This window comes from Anomalospiza imberbis, chromosome 1 (genome assembly GCF_031753505.1).
Source record: "Anomalospiza imberbis isolate Cuckoo-Finch-1a 21T00152 chromosome 1, ASM3175350v1, whole genome shotgun sequence".
NCBI lineage: Eukaryota > Metazoa > Chordata > Aves > Passeriformes > Viduidae > Anomalospiza > Anomalospiza imberbis.
This window is the reverse complement of record NC_089681.1, coordinates 144,764,311-144,783,562: the sequence shown is the minus strand read 5'-3', so window position 1 is coordinate 144,783,562 and position 19,252 is coordinate 144,764,311. Positions and strand designations below refer to the sequence as shown.

The window sequence follows — 19,252 nt, the reverse complement described above, 5'->3', positions numbered from 1 at the left end:
CCTTGGGCTGCCCCCACAGAACGTCCATCCACCCTGGCCTTGGGGAGGACTTTCCCCAATTACCCTTTCAATTTTGCTTTGTGGGACTCTCTCAAGGACTTGCATCTAATTTGTTAGGCGAGAGGGTGAGATTTAAAAGGCAGTGGATGAGTGATGTGTTAGTGGCACCTCTCTTTGACCTTGGTGCCATCTGTGCCAGTAATGCATTTTATTGAAACATATTGGGGAGGAGAAATGGCTTCACTACACAAATGAAAAGTGGGGCTGGGAAAAGGTAATTCCTGGCAAGTCTGAGATACCCTGGCATTTCTTCTTGTTAGCAAGATTTACAGTGCTGATTTTTGCAGAACACAGGTCAGGGTACGCTGAACTGCTGCAGCATCCCAAAAACTTTTAACTGGGAAAAACAGAATAGTTTTCTTCTGGGTTATCTTAATTGGGTGAGGTAGTGGTGTCTCTATTACTAATTTGCTCCAGAAGCTATTTACATTTTTTTTAATCTCCGACATTGGCCAGTGAATACAGATAATGAGAGGAAATTTATAAATTGCCATTTATTAATGGCAAAAAGTAGAGCTTTGTACTAACTACTGCCTACACCTGCCACCTCACCAGCCTCTGTGCAGTAAGGAAAATTCTGGGTTTTTTGATATAGCTGCCTGCTCTGAGTCACAACACATTTATTCTTTCCTTTATGAGTGCCCACATAACATTTCTGGGGTTTGAAAAAAAAAAGGATACTATATTTTTCAAGACCCTTAATTCTGGCAGTATTCTTCATCCTTAGAGAGATGATCATAACAATTAGTTCTAGGTGTCATTAGCTTTAAAACTGACGAGCATTTGTTTCAAAACTGTATTTCTTTTCCAGGTCTCCTTAAAGGCTATCCGGTATGAGGTGTCACCTGACAGGGAATATGCACTATTTGCCTTCGATGTTGAACCTGTAAGTAAACAGATTTGATTTCAAAATACACAGCCAGTGGCAAATTTTTCTTTTTCTTTTTTTTTTTCTACTTTTATGCCAGCAAGATAATATTTTAAATTAATTGCTTCCTATGAAAGAAACCAGGAAGCCCCTTCACTGAGCAATTCTGAGAGCATGTCACACTGCCATCTAGTAGAGGAGAAAAGTATAAATTAGACTGTGAGGAAACACTGTCACTGCCAGGATTTTATAGCCTCCGGGAGGGGGATTGTAAGGACATGTCTTTGCTACAAGGATTTCTATTCCTCTTCTGTGATTTTTTTTCCACGTTGCCTTTTTCCATCACCCTATAAATTTCTTTCTCAGAACAAAAAGCTACTGTCAGTGTCTCCCACAACTGAAATAATACATTAATTATGGTGTCACCATTCCCAGTGCTGCAGTTAGGCTTGAGCTATCACTTTCATTATAAATCCTTTTCTTCTGAGGGTTAGGTATAAATCATTTGTAAAAAATCACCATTAGGTTGATACTAAGTTCTGGATTACAGCAAATTTTTTACCAGACTTCAAAAGGGAAAAATGTAATGAGTCATTTTTAAATGATGACCAAAGAATCAAACATGGGGGAAGCAATTCTTCTGCATGAATAATATTTTTGTCTTCCTCAATTCTGCTGGTATAAGGCCTGAAATGTTTGAGTGATTGCTATGTTGTACTACTTGGATGAACTATAAGCCCCATATATTTTGTTTCCATAGTTTAGAATATCACCAATTCTTCAAAATTAAAATAATTAATTCACTGACAGCCGTAATTGTTTTTTCCTTAATGTAAATAACATTTCAGCTGCTAACCAAAGGAAATTTGCAGGTCCTTTAGGTAGTGAAAGTCGTAGCTCTGTAGCTCATCTGATTTCTCTGCTATCATCTTTGGAGTTATTCCGGACTTGGTGCTGTGAAAGTCAGAAGAAACATGCCTGGTTTTAGGAAAAGGGAAAATAAAACTGTATCAGAATCTTTAGGAGTAATTAATAATGATTTTTCCTGGGAAGTTACTGGTGGTGTGACTTCACTTACCTGAAGCTTAGCTTAGTTCTAGACAGAGATGGATGGGGAAGTGTTAAGTTAATTCTAAATATGGAAAAGACAGCCTAAGGGTCACTGAGCAAGCAAAGCCTTTCTCTCAAATTTCCCTGCCTTATGAGCCAGAGATGTTTTGCTAAATTCCATTCTTTTAGTGGAAATCAGCCTTTGTCTGTGGAAGCCCTGTGTCAACTCTGCTCAGATGCACTGTGCAAGCTGTAAGAGCCCTGAGGAGGGAGGGCTTCCTCAGTTCCTCTGAGAATGACAGAAAAATGCCTTTAATGACAAAACAAAACAAAAAAATTAAAAAAAAAAAAATAGAGAGAAAAAGTAAAATTTCTGAAAAACAGTAATGAGAAAATAACTTTTTATTCTCAACCTTTTTCCACTGAAAGGACTGCACACTGAAGATCTGAAAGAAGCAGAGTCAGGAGGGGCTTTTACAGCCCAGACTTTGTGTTCAGTGTGTGGAGGAGTGCTTGATGTGGGCAATGTGGCAGGAGGGGCATGGGAATGGAAAAGGATGGGCTGGATGTGCTTCCTCTGCATCCTCCTCTCTGCACGTCAGTGCTTGCAGACCTGTGAGTTTGAGGTACAGGCAGAATGCTGAGTTTGTGGTTCTTAAGAAGAGAGAGCAGCACACAGCCAGGTGCTCCCTGCATCACACCATATCTTTTACTAGAAAGGAAAACCCAGGGTGGGAAGCTGAAAACATTACCTTTGGGAATGTTTCAGGATGTGGCATATACTCACTGTAAGAGAACACTGCAAATTGCTCAGGTATTCATATATAGCAAGAGCTCCTGAAGCAAAATAAACCAAAACAAACCCACTTTTATTCCTTTAAGATCCATGTTTATGGAGAAAAGAAAATTTGTTGGTTTTGTTTTGTTTTGAGTTTTGTTTTGTTCTGTTTTGAAGCACAATAATAGAGGGGTAGTTGGGTTCAGTCTTGGTTGTTGCAGCCTTAAGCCATGATGGGTGGCTCTTTGTATTAACATGGCACTGTTGAATTACTTCTTCAGCTTTCTTCTCCCTCGGTATGCAGACTGTGGTTACAAATAATTGCATGTTAGCTAGCTCTTCACATTTTCTGCATTTCAAACCGTATTCTTGGACAAAATTCAAATTATGCTGTTTTCTGCAACACAAGGAATTGATTAGCAAAGCCTTGGGTAGTTGTCCTTGTTGCAAAGTCAAAAGGAAGTTTCAGGAGATGTATTGGCAGAGGACATGCCTTTAAAGTTTAATTCTCCAATTTCAAAAAAGGAGCTTCTTGGAATTATTGCATACTTATTTTTTAGCCATCAGAAATTTTTTCTTTTTTTTTTTGGCATTTGAAAGTGTGACTTGCTGTCTTTTAATTGTTTGTGAGTATAGATATTTTCATCATTTTTTACACAGTACAGTTGTGCTGCTTTAATATGCATAGTATGAATTAACAATTTGCCTGAATTCTGAAATGAATCGATTCAGCCTCTATGTTTAATACCAGCCAGGAATAAACATCAAAATAGAAGAACACAATGTGTCACTCCAGTGGAGCGGAATATTTTAAAGTGCCACAAAGTCATTTCCTTCCAGTAATAGCTGCTTCTATATATTTCTATTTATTTGCACAGAAGCATGTCTGCTCAGTGTTGGTCTGGGTGACAGCACTGACACCCACACTGGAGTAACACAGCACTGAACTGCCAGACACCTATTTTGCAAAGACACTGAGGCAGCTAATGTGTGTTTTCCTGTTGTATCACTTCATCATTTTAAAGGATAATGAATTAAAGCACGTTCCTTAAAATATATTTCTCCCAGGAAGCTTGGCAGACAGCTGTGAGGTTGGTGTGGGTACATTGTGGCTAGTCTGGCTGTCAGATTTCATTGTAAATGCTTTTTTTTTTTTTTTTTGCAGTGCTTGTATTTACAGAAGTTTAATCTTTCAGGCAGCAATATTCTGGGTAAGCCTTGTGCTAATAGGGAGCTTTTCTAACCTTGAACACAGAAGATTTTGTTCTTTTTCTGGAAAGGTCACAGGAAAGGCACCAAGATTCTTTGTCTTGAAACACTGCTACAGTTTTTCTGCTGTTTATTTTTAGTTTCTTTACACCACAACAAGGTGCAACCTGAGGCTGAAACAGCAGAGTGAAAATTTGGGAAAGCATCGGGAATAAACACCTCCATGGAGAAACTTTGATTTCAAATCATCCTTCACCAAAACCAGTGTGTAGGTCTCTGATATGGGGTTTAATACTCCCAAAACACGTGGGCAAACGGGGTTTGGCCACAGCAGCTCAGCAGAAGAGGGGCAGAGGCTCGCGGTTGTCTCTGGTGGTGCCAGGCCAAGGACACTCTTGCCCAGCCCGTGGCTCCAGCAGCACTGATGGGCGAGCTCTGTGCTCCCCGTGTGCCTCCTGGGGACACACACAGCTCTTTGGGCTGGCACCACCTCTGTGGGCACCCCTGGTCTCCAAAAGGGGTTTCCTAAATAGCCAAGTGACAAAGCAACCCTTAAATCTCGTGGCATTTCTGTGTCTCAAGTAAGAGTAAAGACGAGTGACTAAAGCTTGTGCAGCTTTGTGTGGCAGTCAGTTACCAGTGGAGTTTGCGTAATGGAATAAAAGAAACAGAGGAAATATCTGAGAAGAAAACTTATTTTCTGTGAGATGTTAAATAGTGAATATTTAATTGCCTTTAATTTACTAGGAATCAGTGTTGTCATCATGCAAGAGAGGAATTAAAGCTGCCAAGATTCCTCTCAAAGCTTTTTGCACTTTGTCTCCAATTTTACCAGCCCATTAGTGTGTTTGTGCCAGTTAAGGGCAATTTCACTTAGAAATGCTGGCTGGTTAGCATGGACCAAACTGCGAAGGCTTCTGCAGAAAGTTAGGGCTCAGAGGCTTTTGTAGCTGATACAACAGATGCTATTACCTATTTTGCAGTAAAAGAAATGCTCTTTTTTAATCCAAATGGCTGAAAAGAATTAATCATTGTTATAATTAGAACACACTGAATAATTATTTCTCAGCTTAGTTCATGTGGTGAGTTCAGTATTTCTGTTCCCCCTGCCTGTATCTCTGAGGTGAGTGGTGAGACCAAAAAGAGCTCAGAAAGACCCAGAGCAAACCTTAGAGTTGGTATTTAGAGCGTGAAAGAAGTAAAATAGCATTATTTATAGAAAGCAACATATTACTATTGTTGTTGTTATTATTTTTTTTTTAATTTCTCCAAGTCTGGTTGTTATGTGAAATGAATGGGTTTTGTGCTTATGGTCCAATTACAACCTCAGACTAATTTAATTAGTTGTGTAAAAATTAAAATAACATAATGCTTGTTTATTTCCAAAACACTAATGGGTATAAATATTTATGGATCCTCACAACATCCTTTTGAGCTAGGTGATAAACATTATTATGATAAATATACCTCTGAAAATTGAACACTGTCATAACTATCATCAGTAATACAGCTCAGACTGTAGTCATGATATTTATTGCTTAATTGAAATGGATTTACCAGGCCTAGAAATAGGCTTACATAAATCTGTTTTCTTTATATGGCAATAAATATATTTCACATTTATTTTTTTCATTCTCACCCAATGTTGTTTTCAGGAACACTGAAAATGTTTAGTGAATTCATGATAAAGTGAGCACAGATAGAATATTTCTGTCATAAAATAATGCTACCTCTTTTATTGATTGTTATTTAATTTTTGGTGTTTGTTGTAAATTATTAGTTTTTGAGGGGGCTATTTTGAGGTAAAAGCCTTAAGTTTATGGTTTTTCATATCCTCTTTTTAATGTGAATACTGTTTTGAATCGTTCATAAATCAGAAAGACTCCTGTATTGGAAAGCTGCACAATATAAGGACATTGTTCACTTATATCAAAGGCTGCTGTCTAAAATTGTTTTTCCCAACATTTTCAAGCCTGAAGCACTGTAATTTCTTATACTTGTGAGAAATAGTTACTGTTATTAGGATAAATAATGGATTAGGATAAAGCACTTACTAAACAAAAAGAAGGAAAGGACTCAATCCAAATACTGTTTATATCAGTTAAAACATTTCTGTTATTACATCTGTGCATGTGTGTATCTTGAGAAAAGAGGATCTTCTGTTTTCTCAATTCACCAACTGTATGAATGTAGTTGTCAGTGAAGAATAAGCTATATGGCTGTAGTCATCCAGTGCTTTTTTTATGAGCAGAAGTAAAGTTCTTAATGAATTAGTGGAAACACATAGGCCAGCCACTCATCAAATCTGATAATTTGCTAAATTTTCCTGAAAGCAACAGCTTCAGTTACTTCCCATAGAATAAATATTGCTAATACCATTCAGCTAATCTTTAATATTTCAATAAAATGCTCACAGCTTCTGAAAGTGGCAGCATTTTTATGTGTGTGTGCCCGTGTGGGCTTGAAGTGAGGCTGTTCTGGGGTGTCAGGGATGAAGGTGGGGACCACCTTCCTTTCTCCTTACAGACCCTGTATTGAGTGATTTTATTTTAACAGCCAAGATCAGTAGTGTCATAACCTTGTTTGAGAAGTGCTGTTTAACCTCTTTGTGGTAGAACAGCAGCTCTCCAGCTACATTTACATCACTAAAGCTAAGGCCTGTGTGTCCAGAAGCGTTGCATTAACAAGAATGTGCTAACAGCACAGAAGAGGTTAATTTTTTGGGTGACAGTTTGGATTTGAAGCTGAAGCAGCAGCTATTGTTTGACAACATTTAAGGGCAATATTTTATTTTAAAAGAGCTTGTTGTGCTAATTTTTAATTATGAATCTGGTCTCTGTGAAAGACAGCCTATCTTTTCCAGGCTCAAACCCACCATGAAAAAATTCCCTCATCTGCTGTTTTTAACAAGACAGACCAAACAGAGTTTTCAAAGGCTTCAGACAAGGTTGGTTCAAAAACATTTCCACACTCTCATTTGCTCTTCTGTCTGACCTGGGGGAGTCTGTCTAAGGCAGGAGATGAGCTCTTCATGGTCACCTTTCACTGAATAAACCAAAGCTGCTAATAGCTGAACCCTCAGCAGCTGGGAGGTTTTCCTGCCAGTGAATCTCAGCACAGGCAGAAGCAGCAATATCTCTGTCAGATGTACCATCGTGCTGTCCTGTGTTGGTATCAGTAATTGTTTCAGGCTAATTAATATTGATATCTGCAGTGGCACAGAGAGAGGGAAGTTTGCCACACAGTTCTCAGAGGATCCATGGGTTTTCCAAACTCTATTACAGAGTTGTGCAAACACTGCCTTCTCAGGTGTCCTCAGTCGTGCCTTCAGCAGCAGAGCCCTTCTGATGCCAAATCTTCTCTGCTGCACATGCTTACAGAATTAAAAGTTCTTACTCTAGGGGGGTGGATACCCATTCTAATTGAGCAAACATGTCATCAAATGGTGAGAGTATTTGTTTTTCCTGCTCAGCAGTCAACACTCCACCAATTTCTGTCCCATTGTTTGTTTAGAAAAGAATTTTTTGGACACAGTTACAGGCCAGTAGAGCAATAATTACTGACAAGTTTAATCCTAGAGTTTTCTTTTGAGGGAGAAACCACAGAAATTAATTTCATGTTGCTAAATTTCAGGGCCAATTTTGGACTAACACAGGGGAAGAAGACAGGTCAAACCTATTCTTTATTTGGTTTGGGAGACCCTTCCTTATGATTCATTTGAAATCCTGACAAAGTTCCAGTAGAAACTGTATTCCTTTATGTAGCCTGAATGTTTTTTGCTTTTGACAGCAATTCTTCTGCTTTGGAACAGCTTGATTTAATGAGAAAAAGAACAGTTTAAACAAGAAGTTAGAGGGCATTAGGAACTCAAAGAAATATACTGTAGGATACTGTAGGGACATTGTGGTAGTTAGGATCCTTGAGCCATGGGGCCATGGGTTCTTATTTAAAATTAAGGGTCTGCCACCGTAACTCAGTAGAAACTGGAGGCAAAAAAAAAGTGGAATGAAAAGACACATCCCAAGTCTGCATACTTTGTTTTCCATTCTTAATAAAAGAGAAAGGATAGGCACTGAGTGTCGGCAAGGAGGAATGGCTGGGTGGGGGCTGCTTGTGTCTATTATCCATGGAAAATACGTTTGCACCCCTAAAATGCAAAGAGTGGGTACTCTCCTCATGCTCAGCAGGCATCTTGGAGTGGGATCATCTCAACATAAAGGAACTTGGTCTAGTAGAAGGTGTTCCTGCCCATGGCAGAGAGGTTGGAACTGGATGATCTTCCAACCCAAACCATTCTATGATTTATCATTGGCAGCCACTGTGGTGACTTAGGGCCTGCAGCTCTTTCGTGGGCCAACAGTAAAACCACATTGCATACCAGATTTTTAGCTCTATTGCCCCCTAGTTTTGGGGATGTTTCCAGGGGGTAGTCTGTGCTTCTGAAATGATGGTCTGGGAGCGTTCATAAAACACAGCATGGTGTGTTTGCCTGAGCTGGGAAGCAAAGCTCAGCACAGCCTGCAGTCCTCCATCCCCACAGTCCAGTTCTGCTGCTGCCTGCTCCCTACATAGCAATGGTTTTGGTAAAACTGTACCAAACCTCAATTTCTTATCCAGTCTCCATTCTCTCCACTCCAGGGACTGTTTAGTCTGATCATTGCAACAAAACTTGAAATGCAGAGCCTTAAAAACAGAGTCTGCTGACTTCAGCTGCTTCAGCTGCTTTAACTGCTTTCCTATTAAAAACAATGGATTAAACCCTTGCTGTTCTCATAATGCAGATAAATTGAATTAGAACTAAGCCTGAAGCCTCCTGAATTTAGCTGGGAGACTTCAATAAAAATTGCACAAACATGACTGAGTGCAAAATTGTTTTTCAGACTAAGTTGGACAGCCTTGCTTATGTAGCAAAGGCCAATAAACTATATTCTGCATTTATTCACAGGCATAGATACACATCAGTAAACTGCAAAGCAAATCCACCGTTCCAGGGAAGAGGAGCATCCAAACTCAGAAATAATTAGCCTGTCATGCAGAAGTACATAGGTGTATTATGTATCAGTATCAGCTATCAGCAGTCTTCCTCTGTAAATATTTTCTTTAGTAAATGAGATTTTAATCAAGCAGGGAAGGAAAAAAAAAAAAAAAAAAAAAGCCTCAAGGCAAAACACTATGATACAAAAATAAACAATTTTTCTTAGCTTGCATAAGGTTAGATTTCTCATTCTGCTTCCTTTTCTGAGTGTATAGATGAGCTAACTTGATCAAACTGGTAGAGGTTAATGTCCTAATAAGATTCATTAAAATGTCTTAAAAATAAATTGCAATTTGTGTTTGAATAAAGCCTTCATACAATAATGTACAAGGTCTCCTAGATAGTCAAAATCAGATGGACAGCATTAAAATAATCAAAGTTTTCTTTGTTGCACTTGTATGGGAATCTGTCTTAGTGAAAAATGGGGTAACTTTGCTTTACAAGAAATGAAATTAATACCAGTATCAAAAATATTGAAAAAATTAAAATCTAACAAATAGATTCCTTGCAACATAAAGAGGCTTCAGAATTACATTAGAGATGAGTTACTGCTTTTTAGCATAAATTTGCTTCCTAAGGTTTTAGGGACAATGAACATCCTAGTTTGTGCTGGATTGTAATAAGTATAGGTGGTTATTTTAAAATGTTATGGAAAGAAATACATTAGGAGTAGCATACAAAATGAGAAAACAACAGTGATTTAAAAAGCATCAGAAGGCAAAACTAGAAAGAATTTAATTCTGGTGTCTCTGCAGAAATATATGAAGCAGTCCGAATTCTTCTGATTTCCAGTGCTTTTTATTTTTTTTTTTTTTAATTTTTAATCACTGAAATAGTAAAAATATATATATATATATTTAGTGCCCTCTTCTGGAAAAACAGCTCTTGCTATGCAGGACACCCCAATGAAGTTCCTGTACTTAGAAATGCAAATCTTCGGACATAAAAATTCTCCTCTTTAGCCAAGTTACATCCTAAATCCAAGGAGTGTGTGGCTCTCTGTGTTTACCCTGAACAAGAGCCTTTTATCTCTTTAACTGCCTGCAGAACTCTGCTTTTACCAGCTTGATGTTGAAACCAATAATTAATGTTCCTCCTTGGGCAGCTAATGACCCAGATGTGAAGATGGAATCTTCTGTTCTTTTTTCTTCTATTCTCTGCTCAAAAGGAGCTCTTTCTTGAAAAGGGAGAGGAATCACAGGGCTTTAGTCATGTCTGTAAATGCTTGACTCCTCATATTTCTGTGTGCAGGAGTGATGCTGTTGTTGGCAGGGCTGTGAAGGGTTCTGCAGCAGGCAAGGAGCAGGGCAGGTTCTGTGCTGCTTCCTGTCCCCTTTGTTGTCCCCCTGCTTTCCAGAGAGATGCTCTTCATCACCACAGAGCCCACAGCATCACAAAGACAACACAGAAAATGTCTTCCTGCCTTCTGTGTGATTTCAGTTTGTTTTCTTCCTGTCAGAATATAGAATTGTCTCTTCCAGTGAATTAGATCTGTGTGTGCATTGAGATACAGCTCTGAGTCTTCTGATCTCATATGGAACTGGAAAATTAATCTTTCACTGAACAGGGTGAGGATTTTTGACCAAGGTTCCTAGCATACATCTGAATATTTTTCATTTCTTTCACATCCACTTCACTGCTTTTAAACTGTCGCTCTCTAATGCTTTCTGACAGACTCATCTTTCTTGTTTCAGATTCTTTTCTTTGAGTCTTCTAAAAGTGCCCTGAGCCTAGGACCAACTTTAAAAATTTCATTGCCAGTGCTAACTTCTTTGTAGCATTCACAATCTCAGCTGCTACAGTAGAAAAAGCAATTTTTACATGTAAAGAGTAAATTTTAATAGAAAGAACATACGCTGTGGTTCTGTAGTTGTTAATGTCTGCCTCTAAAGCAAATTATTTAAAAATTAATAAATTAATTAGATATACTAAGCATTCAGTACTTTTTCGTGGCTTGGTTTTCACATAATTGCTATAAAGTTATACCATTTGCATTGTAAACTTCACAAAAAAGAGGCTTTTAGAATATTTCCACAGTCAGTGCCTGCACAGCTGAAGAAATGTTTGTTTGAAAGAAGGCATTATCTAATGTTTCATTAAAAGCTGTATTAAACATTGTTTCTCATGCTGTCCTTCAGGCCTCAGACTTGCAGCTCCAAAGACAATGAAGGTGAGAGTCAGTCGAGTGAATGTGGATGTGAACCCTCTAAACTCCCATCTCCACCAGCTAACCCAGGCTGCCTCTATAAACCGGATAATTCGGGGTGTAATTCTAAGGCTAAAATAAACATCAAAGGCTGCTGAGAGGAATCATAACCCACACAAGCTTTTGGCACCATTGTCTGGGAAAAGGGAGGTGCTGCATGAGTTTGTAGGTGCAAAAAGGGGAAATGCTTGTAAAGAATGACTGGAGAGGTCAGCGGCAGGGACATCCCTCAAGGTAGACAGCTGCAAAGAGAGGCACTCCAAGCTGCAAAGTGCAAGAGCCTGGGAAAGTATTTTGGGAAAGGATGTCTGTAAATCAGATAAGTCTAGTCTTCTGTCTGAATTGGCTTTGGGCCACTGAGCCAGGGAAGTGAACTGGATGGACTTTGTGTTTGGCCCAATACAGCGATTATTATGATCCCAAACATTCCTGAGAATCATGGCTGTGTGTTTCTGTGGGTGCGTTTGTACGGATCTGAAGGTGTTCTATGTTTCCTGCATTTGAGGTAATTGCTATCTCCTTCTAAAACTTTTATTTTGCCTCAGGCTACTTTTGTACTCATAATGCATCATGTTTGTTCATCTTTTACTTCTGTTCCTTAGATGTATTGTTTGGTGTGTTAGAATCACAACTACGTACTAGATAATTTCATTCTCATTTCCAAGTTTCTGAATAGAGGGCAGGAGGGGAAACCTGGGAGTTCATATCTGTGATGTGAATATTGATAAATGTTTAAAAAGATCAACGAAAGGATGAGCTCATTATTGATAACCTTCATTCATAATTCGTTGTAACTTCACTGCAGCTACCTCCCAATAACCTGAGCATCAACAAGTGCACAAAGGCTGGTGCAAAAATCCTACAGAGTCATTTGCGACTCCCATTTTATTTACCAGTTAAAAATGTAGCTGTCGTCCTTTAAGCCAGTGACTGCAAGGGCTCTGTGGTGCCAGTGAAGCGCTGTGAGGGACAGGTGGCTCGGGAGCAAAAGGAGGCTTTTGTAATTGCTTGGCAGGGCAGAGCTGTATTAGAGTGCAGCAGCAGTTGGCAGATTGGATTAACGCTCTCCGAGGGGTGAGAGCTGGCACACGAGCTGGCTGTTAATACCTGTGGCCTAACTTGCTTCTGGAGCTGCATTTGCAACAAAAAGAGCATCCACTCCACCCCGCTGCTGTCACAAAGTCATAAATCCTCAAGCTGGCCTCAAAATTCCCTTTTTGGCGTAGTCAGCAGTATAAGGTTCTCAAAAGTGTAATTTGAAAAGTGATCTTTTAACAAAGAATTATTGTCATGAAACAACTGAGGTAGATAATGAGTTTGTGGAAGGTGAATTAGCAGCATTCTCTTATGGCACGGCACTCCATCCATTACTGTGGTGGATGTTGCCATCACACTTTATTTACGGTTGTTTTGCAAACTTGAGACAAGATTATTTGCCAAGGAATAACTCCTTGGCTTTGATGTTTCAGAGACCTTTGGTTTGGGGCTTGGAAAATCAGTTTCTAATCCCAGCCCAGCCTCTGTATGTTTGTGGGAGAGATTTACATATTAACTGTGTGTGCTGCCCATGGTGCATGACCCCGCCACAATCAGCTCCAGCTTGGTTATAAATGCTTCCAAAATGCAAGTCCCCATGGCAGGAATGTGCTGTTCCTCCCTGATGTCACCTTGATGTGAGATTGTTCTCCAAGGAAGCCTCTCTGGTGTGGGTGGCAGGGCATTCACAGCTCTGCATGGCTGGAGAGCTGTCCTGGTTGTCCTTTAAACAACAAGGACAATGATTTAATTTTCAGTCCTAAGAGATTAAATGGTTAAAAAATTTGCAAAATAGAGACATGTCCTGGTGATCCACTGCCTCTTGTATTACTGCCTTCTTCCAAATCAAATGCTAAAGTTTCTTCCTGGCTCTGGAGACACCCATTGCTGATTTCCTGTATGGAAATGAGTGGAATGACTGGAGCAGCTCCTGATGCTCACCGGTGTGATTGAGATGAGCCCAGACCTGCTGGCTCTCTCTGAGGCACTGACAGGTTAGTGCTGGCTGTGTCACCCCACCCAGGCACAGCTACACTGCTGGGTCGGGATCCTTCCCTCCTCTTTGCAAGAAAAAGCTTTACATCCCTTAACAACTCTAATACATGCATTCCCCAAGTCTATATCTTCCTCCTTTTGCACAAATGATAAATTAATTCCTCTGGAATACAGAGACAATTATAGCACAGGCAACCAGTTGCCAAATTCTCTGTATGTTGATTGATTCAGAGACCCCTTCTCATCACCTTTCTTGCTCAAACCCATTTCCCCCCATCTCTGCCCTCTCCTGAGCTCCCCAGACTGTCCTGGAGTGTCCCAGCAGTGCCAGAGTGCCCTTGCTGTGGCTGTGAGCACATCACACATGTGGCTGATCAGCTGGATACAGCACAGCGGGCAAGAGCATCCCAAATCAGGTGTTTGATGACAGCTGTGGGTTCTTGGCTGCCAGCTGAAGCAATGCTCAGGAAATGCTCGTTGATTGCATTTCATTATGGGTTTTCTAATTTATTGGAAGCACAAAGAGAAATGGGCAGAGTTCCTTAGAGGGCTGTACAAGCAGGTTGACACACAGCGTGAGACTCTACTGGAGGTGAATTTCTGGAGAAGTGATAAAGTATAAAGGGATAATTCAGTGCAGGGCCAAAAGAGAATATGCTGTCTCAGAAGAAAGCAAAATAGGTCAGTATCACAATGAATCTGAAAGGTGAGAATGTTGAAGACACTTCAAATTATACAGCTTTATTGATTTGTTTTGTTCTTGCAAGCAATCAAGATTCAGTGAGTGCAGGGTACAAAATACCAGTATGGATTTTGGTAGTTTTTCTTTTTTTATTGCAGTGACACAAAAAGAAAAGATAGCATGATGTTTCTCAGAGAATCTAATTCCAAGCTGGTTACTATGGAGAGCCTATTAGCAATAAAATAAAATCCTTTGCAAAAATAGTTGGGCTGAGGAGAACACTGCTGACCATTCTGTCTCCACTGAGGGGAAAAAATGAAAAGACCATTAACCAACCATGCCTCAGCCAGAGGTAACCCCTTGTGCTCTAAATCACAAATAGAGGGGAGAATAAAAGTACAAAAGTTGAACAAAACATTACACAGAAGTTTGTGGTCAAGTACAGGAATGGATTTTTCAACCCTTTGGAGGGCCAGTTCAACATGTCATGACAAAAGAAGGATTTCTTCTCAACAGAACAGAAAGGTTCAGTGAAACCAATGGTATCATAAAGAATTTTGATGAAGGCAAAAGATGTTGACACGTTAAGTGAAAATTCAGTTTTTAATGCTGATGTTCATAAAAGATACAGAATATTCTGCAAGCAGGTACAGCGATCTGCTTTAATCCTCTACGGACTACCATAACAGACTAGGCAGTGAGGTATTTTTAGTCAAAAAATTATCCTTTTCTCTCCTGGAAGATCTGTATGAACACAGTTACCCTGTGAAGTGAACATCAGGTTTGCTTATTGGTGACTGACCAATAGAGGAATCCATATGACAGTGGGGTATCCTTTACACACATGGTGTGTCCATGCAGGAGAAGAAAACACAACCTCTGGCTAAGGTTTGCCTAGTATTTTCCTCTTGTTTTCCCCTCCCTTTCATGCCATTGTGAGAAAACAAGGTACAAAATACATGAGCTATTTGCCAATGCATAGCAGCAGCCTTCCTGCATTCTACTTTATTCCCTTTTCCCTTTTAATCTGTCAGCTTCAGAGCCTGGTTAAATATCACAGATACTAAAGGCCAAATGGCAAATCATCTTTTACCTGCGTATTTTGCATCACAGTGTTAGTTACTGTTTAAGGGCGCCAGGACCATATTGAAAGGTGGAATATGTAATTATGTCAAATGCTTGGGATTATTCAATTGGCTTGACATTCATATGTGCATTTGGGGATTTGTCTGCTCATAGCATAAGCAGGAAAATGGGCTGTATAATCTATTTCCAGCAAATGTCTTTTTAGAGACTCTTTGTGGGAAACCCTTTAAATGCATCTGGCCATTCCTGTTTCACCAGCCACTTGTGATATATTTTTACTGTCTTACTGCACAGTGTAAAAGCAGATACAGTCTCGAGACAGCCGGGCTCTATTAAGAATCCTGAAGGGATTTATTATTTGTTGATACACTTTATTGTTACAGAATAAAAAATGAGTCATTTTACCCAGATAAATCTTGGGTGCTTTATGATTAATTACATTAAAATATATTCTTGCTATTTTCAGGCTGTAGCAAACTGTTGTACACTTTTCTTTCTGATAACTATTTGGTGTGTTCATTTTTATTTTGGACCACTGGGATGGCTTTTTGGATAAAATGTGTGATTCCTGAGAAAAAAAGACACTAAACACTGAAAATTTTGTATTTAGCCTTGCAAGCTGCAAACAGCTTGCACTTCTGCTCTGCCCTGTACTGCTCCCTTGTGAGCTCTAAGTTTTATGGGATTTTTTTGCGAGCTTTCTGGGTAATTCTTTAATGTAAATAACAGTACTGTACGAAGGGCCAGGGCCTCTATGGAGCCATTTAGAAAATGGATGCAAAGCATGCTTTATTCCTGTATTTATCAAGTAAGTAACAATCATGAGCAGTCAGTCCACCTGGGCTTAATCTCAGATCCATGAGCTGTTTTATACACCAGGTGGTAAGACCCTAAATCAGCTCTTTTGGTAGAAAAGCCTGCTGGAAGATGAATGAATTGGGCTGATTTGGGGAGCCTTCTTCCAAGGGCTTTTCCCCCCTTTCTTGGTTTGTAAACCTCCTTGAAATTAGGTGCTTCTTTGTATTGATTCAGCACCTTGTCATGCAAACATTAAATAAAGCCTTCCTTAAATGCTGATTATTGCTGGTGATGGCCTGGCATCAGCCCACAAAGTGAGACAGAAACCAACAGACAGGAGATGGAAGTGTAAATTAAACTCTTTCTTTTTTTTCTGATGCTTGGAATAAACCTTCAGCAGGTAGTGCAATCTTTCATACCAGCCATGAGGTGCTGAAAACCCATTTCATAAATTTCTTGGATATATGTCACATATTTCTTCAGTTACTCTGGGGCAAAAACAAGAGCTATGGATTCTAATTTAAAGTATATGAAGAGTCGTAATGAATAAATGAGTCCAAATCCACTCTAATCTTAAATAACAGTTTCTGTTTCAGTAAGCCCTGGTGGACAAGGACCTGTATCCTTACAGCACTTAAACAGCTGCTTCCAAGGAGACACTGCCATTCACACCACACTTTGCTCTGTAGTGACAGAGCACAGAAATTGCTTCTTCCATGTTGTTTCTGTAACTTGTTGGAACCACAATTTCCCTGTTCCTTTGGAATTTGGTGGCCTGAGACAGGCACATGTCCTTCTCTGCTGCTCCATGTGCTGTAGTGTTTCCATTTCTGTTGTCATCTGACCAAGTCCAGGTTTCTTCTGTTGGTTGCATAAAATGAGGTCAGTGGCTTCACAACAAGGTCTTGTCACATATAATTAGCCCTGCATTCTTCTGAATTTTAGAGAGATAATTGCCTTTCCAAGACTTCAGTGGAACAGATAGATCTGTCTTTCAGTCCCTTTATGATTTCAGTGTAAACATGCATGTGTTGCATAGCATAATTTAGATTGAAAGTAAACAAGATATGTGCTGTGACCTGGGATGAGAAGCCCAGTGGGAGAGTGTTTCTGGCCCAATGGTTTTGTTGTAGTGACTTTCACGGCACTTGTTGGTGACAGCTGGCATGGGAGCTTCTGTGACCTGATTGTGGTGATACCCAGAACCCTTCAGATCACTCTCAAACCTGTTCTGACTCATGTTGGTGGGGTGGTTTGACGCACAGAGTCTACAGAGCACAACAATTGCCAAAACCTCTGCTATCCCCAAATGTGCCTCTCTGCTGTGAGAGGAGCTGTAAAGCTAAAAATCAGGGCTGACAGCATCAAATCACCATTTGATAGAAAAGGGGAACACACAGTTTATACAGCTATTTCTGTTGGCCAAGCCTCAGCAGCAGACAGGATTAATGAAGTGAATACTGACTTTTAAGTACTCTCCATTTGCTGAGGCTTAGTTTGGATTTTGGAAGAATGCTCATCTCTTCCCCGCACTTTTCCCTGCTCTGGGGTTTTCCTACTGCAAAGTGAATAGCCAAAATTCATCTTGACCCCAGCAGAAATTTAGTAGAGATATTAAGCAAGCACAGTAATTCTCTCAAAAAGTTCAGTTAACTTCATTTAGTTTGCATATCTAAGAGGAAAGACGCCATTTAATTTCTCAGAAAGACATAAAGTGATTTTTCTCTTGGATTCTTGTCTGCTTAGTACCATTGCTGGCAGAGTATTTTCGAAATAGGTTTGAAATAGTTGGGCTGAGAGGGATTTTTGAGCTGCATGTGCTTGTGTCCTTAACAACTGTGATATTAATAATAAATGTCTGATCCTGAAATCTTTGCTCATACAAGTAGTTCTTTTTTACATAAGCAAACCTACACATTGTAGGGATTTATCTGAGAAATTTTGCTCCTCTGAGTGAACTCTACCAGCTACAAGCCTTTGAAGTCTGTATACTATAGCACAGCTGATGTGAGATATTGGTCAAAGATCCAAGATGATGACAAATGACATTCAGAAAATAAAAGAGCTCTTTGAGTGTCCTGCAACTTTAGTTTTCCTCAGTCCTAAGCTCTCTCAGCAAAGAGAATGTTTTGCCTCAGTCTCCATTAATACCTCTAAGACAGCTCTGAACTTTCCAACAGGGCTGTAGGACTCTGTACCACAAGCAAGGGCATCAGCAGGTGTCCTGTTCAAAACTCCCCTGGCTGTTTCTTTTCCCTCCAGCCTGCCACACTTTTTGATTTTCTGCCGAAGGCATCTGTTCATACTCATTTTGAGGGGCTTATTTCTCTGTCATCTGACAACACAGCATGGCTTATAACCGTGAACAATCATCCCAGCCTCAGATCAGAATTTATATATCTGCATCATTTTCTCCAACCCACTGCCAGGATATTGGAAGACAAAAATGTCTCAGTATTTAATGACAATGTATTACCAGGTTTTTCAGATCTGTAGGCAGATTCAGCTTTCCAGTGCTTTTTCTTTAAGGAATTGTATCAGTTTTAGGACTTCATCAAAGCTGGAATAAACTCTAAAGCTGCATGCATCAGTCAGGTCTCAGGTATCAACATCAGAAGATTCAAGAGCTCTTTGGTATGACTGAGTGAGGATGAGAAAATGGTAATTTATTTGACATCATCTGACACAGGTGGATCTAAAAAGGACACTTGTACTAAAATAAATGCTGGCTTGTGAGGAATTCACTTGTATTCCAAGACCTTCCCTGATACCAACACACCAGAGAATCACCTTGTGTGAAGAGTCCTCTTGGATCTGAATGCCTGAAAGGAGATAGGATTTGGGGATGTGACCTCATGATGTCCTTGTAATGCAGGGAGTGAATTGCACAGGCAAGAAGGAAATCACATCAATCCAGCATCAGTTTCTGCATTTCATAGGTAGAAATCCAGTGCTTTCACCTCTGTGCCTGTTTTTCAGGGAGCTCAAGCGGTAATGTAAGGATTCAGTGTTTGGTTTCAAACTGTAACAGAGGAGTTTGCTTTGGTATTTACAGGATGATGTGCCTTGTGTTTATTGATGTGCTTTGTGTTTATCTGCCTCTTCACTGAGCCCAGAAGCTGCAGGGCTGTTCTAGACACCACCCTGCAGGTTTGCCCTCCAGAGTGGCAGGGAGTGAGTCATGCTTGCTTGTGATACTAATGATGTGCTTGGCATGGCCCCTGCTGGGGCTGGCAGCACCATCCAGGACATCTCATGGTTTTTTAGCATAAGCATAAAAAAAATACTTGTGGAAAAACAGAGTAGCCTAGGAAAAAATAATTTTCATCAAACTTGCTTGGTGAAGCAAGTGTTCAAGAAATTTCCCCTTTGTTCTCTGGGACAGGATGCTTTCTGAGAGCTGCTGGACAGCAAAAATGGTTTAAAGATTTAAGTAGAATCCAAATGAA

General features: G+C 39.9%; 1 protein-coding gene across 5 annotated transcripts in view; it reads left to right on the top strand.

Moving 5' to 3' along the window:
• Positions 1-19,252, top strand: part of DPP6 (dipeptidyl peptidase like 6) — a 534,562-nt gene that overhangs the window by 402,545 nt on the left and 112,765 nt on the right. For all 5 annotated transcript variants that reach the window (XM_068174757.1, XM_068174765.1, XM_068174742.1 and 2 more), the window contains exon 5: positions 872-946. In XM_068174757.1, the coding sequence (XP_068030858.1) occupies positions 872-946 (75 nt within the window). The remainder of the gene's footprint in view (positions 1-871; positions 947-19,252) is intronic.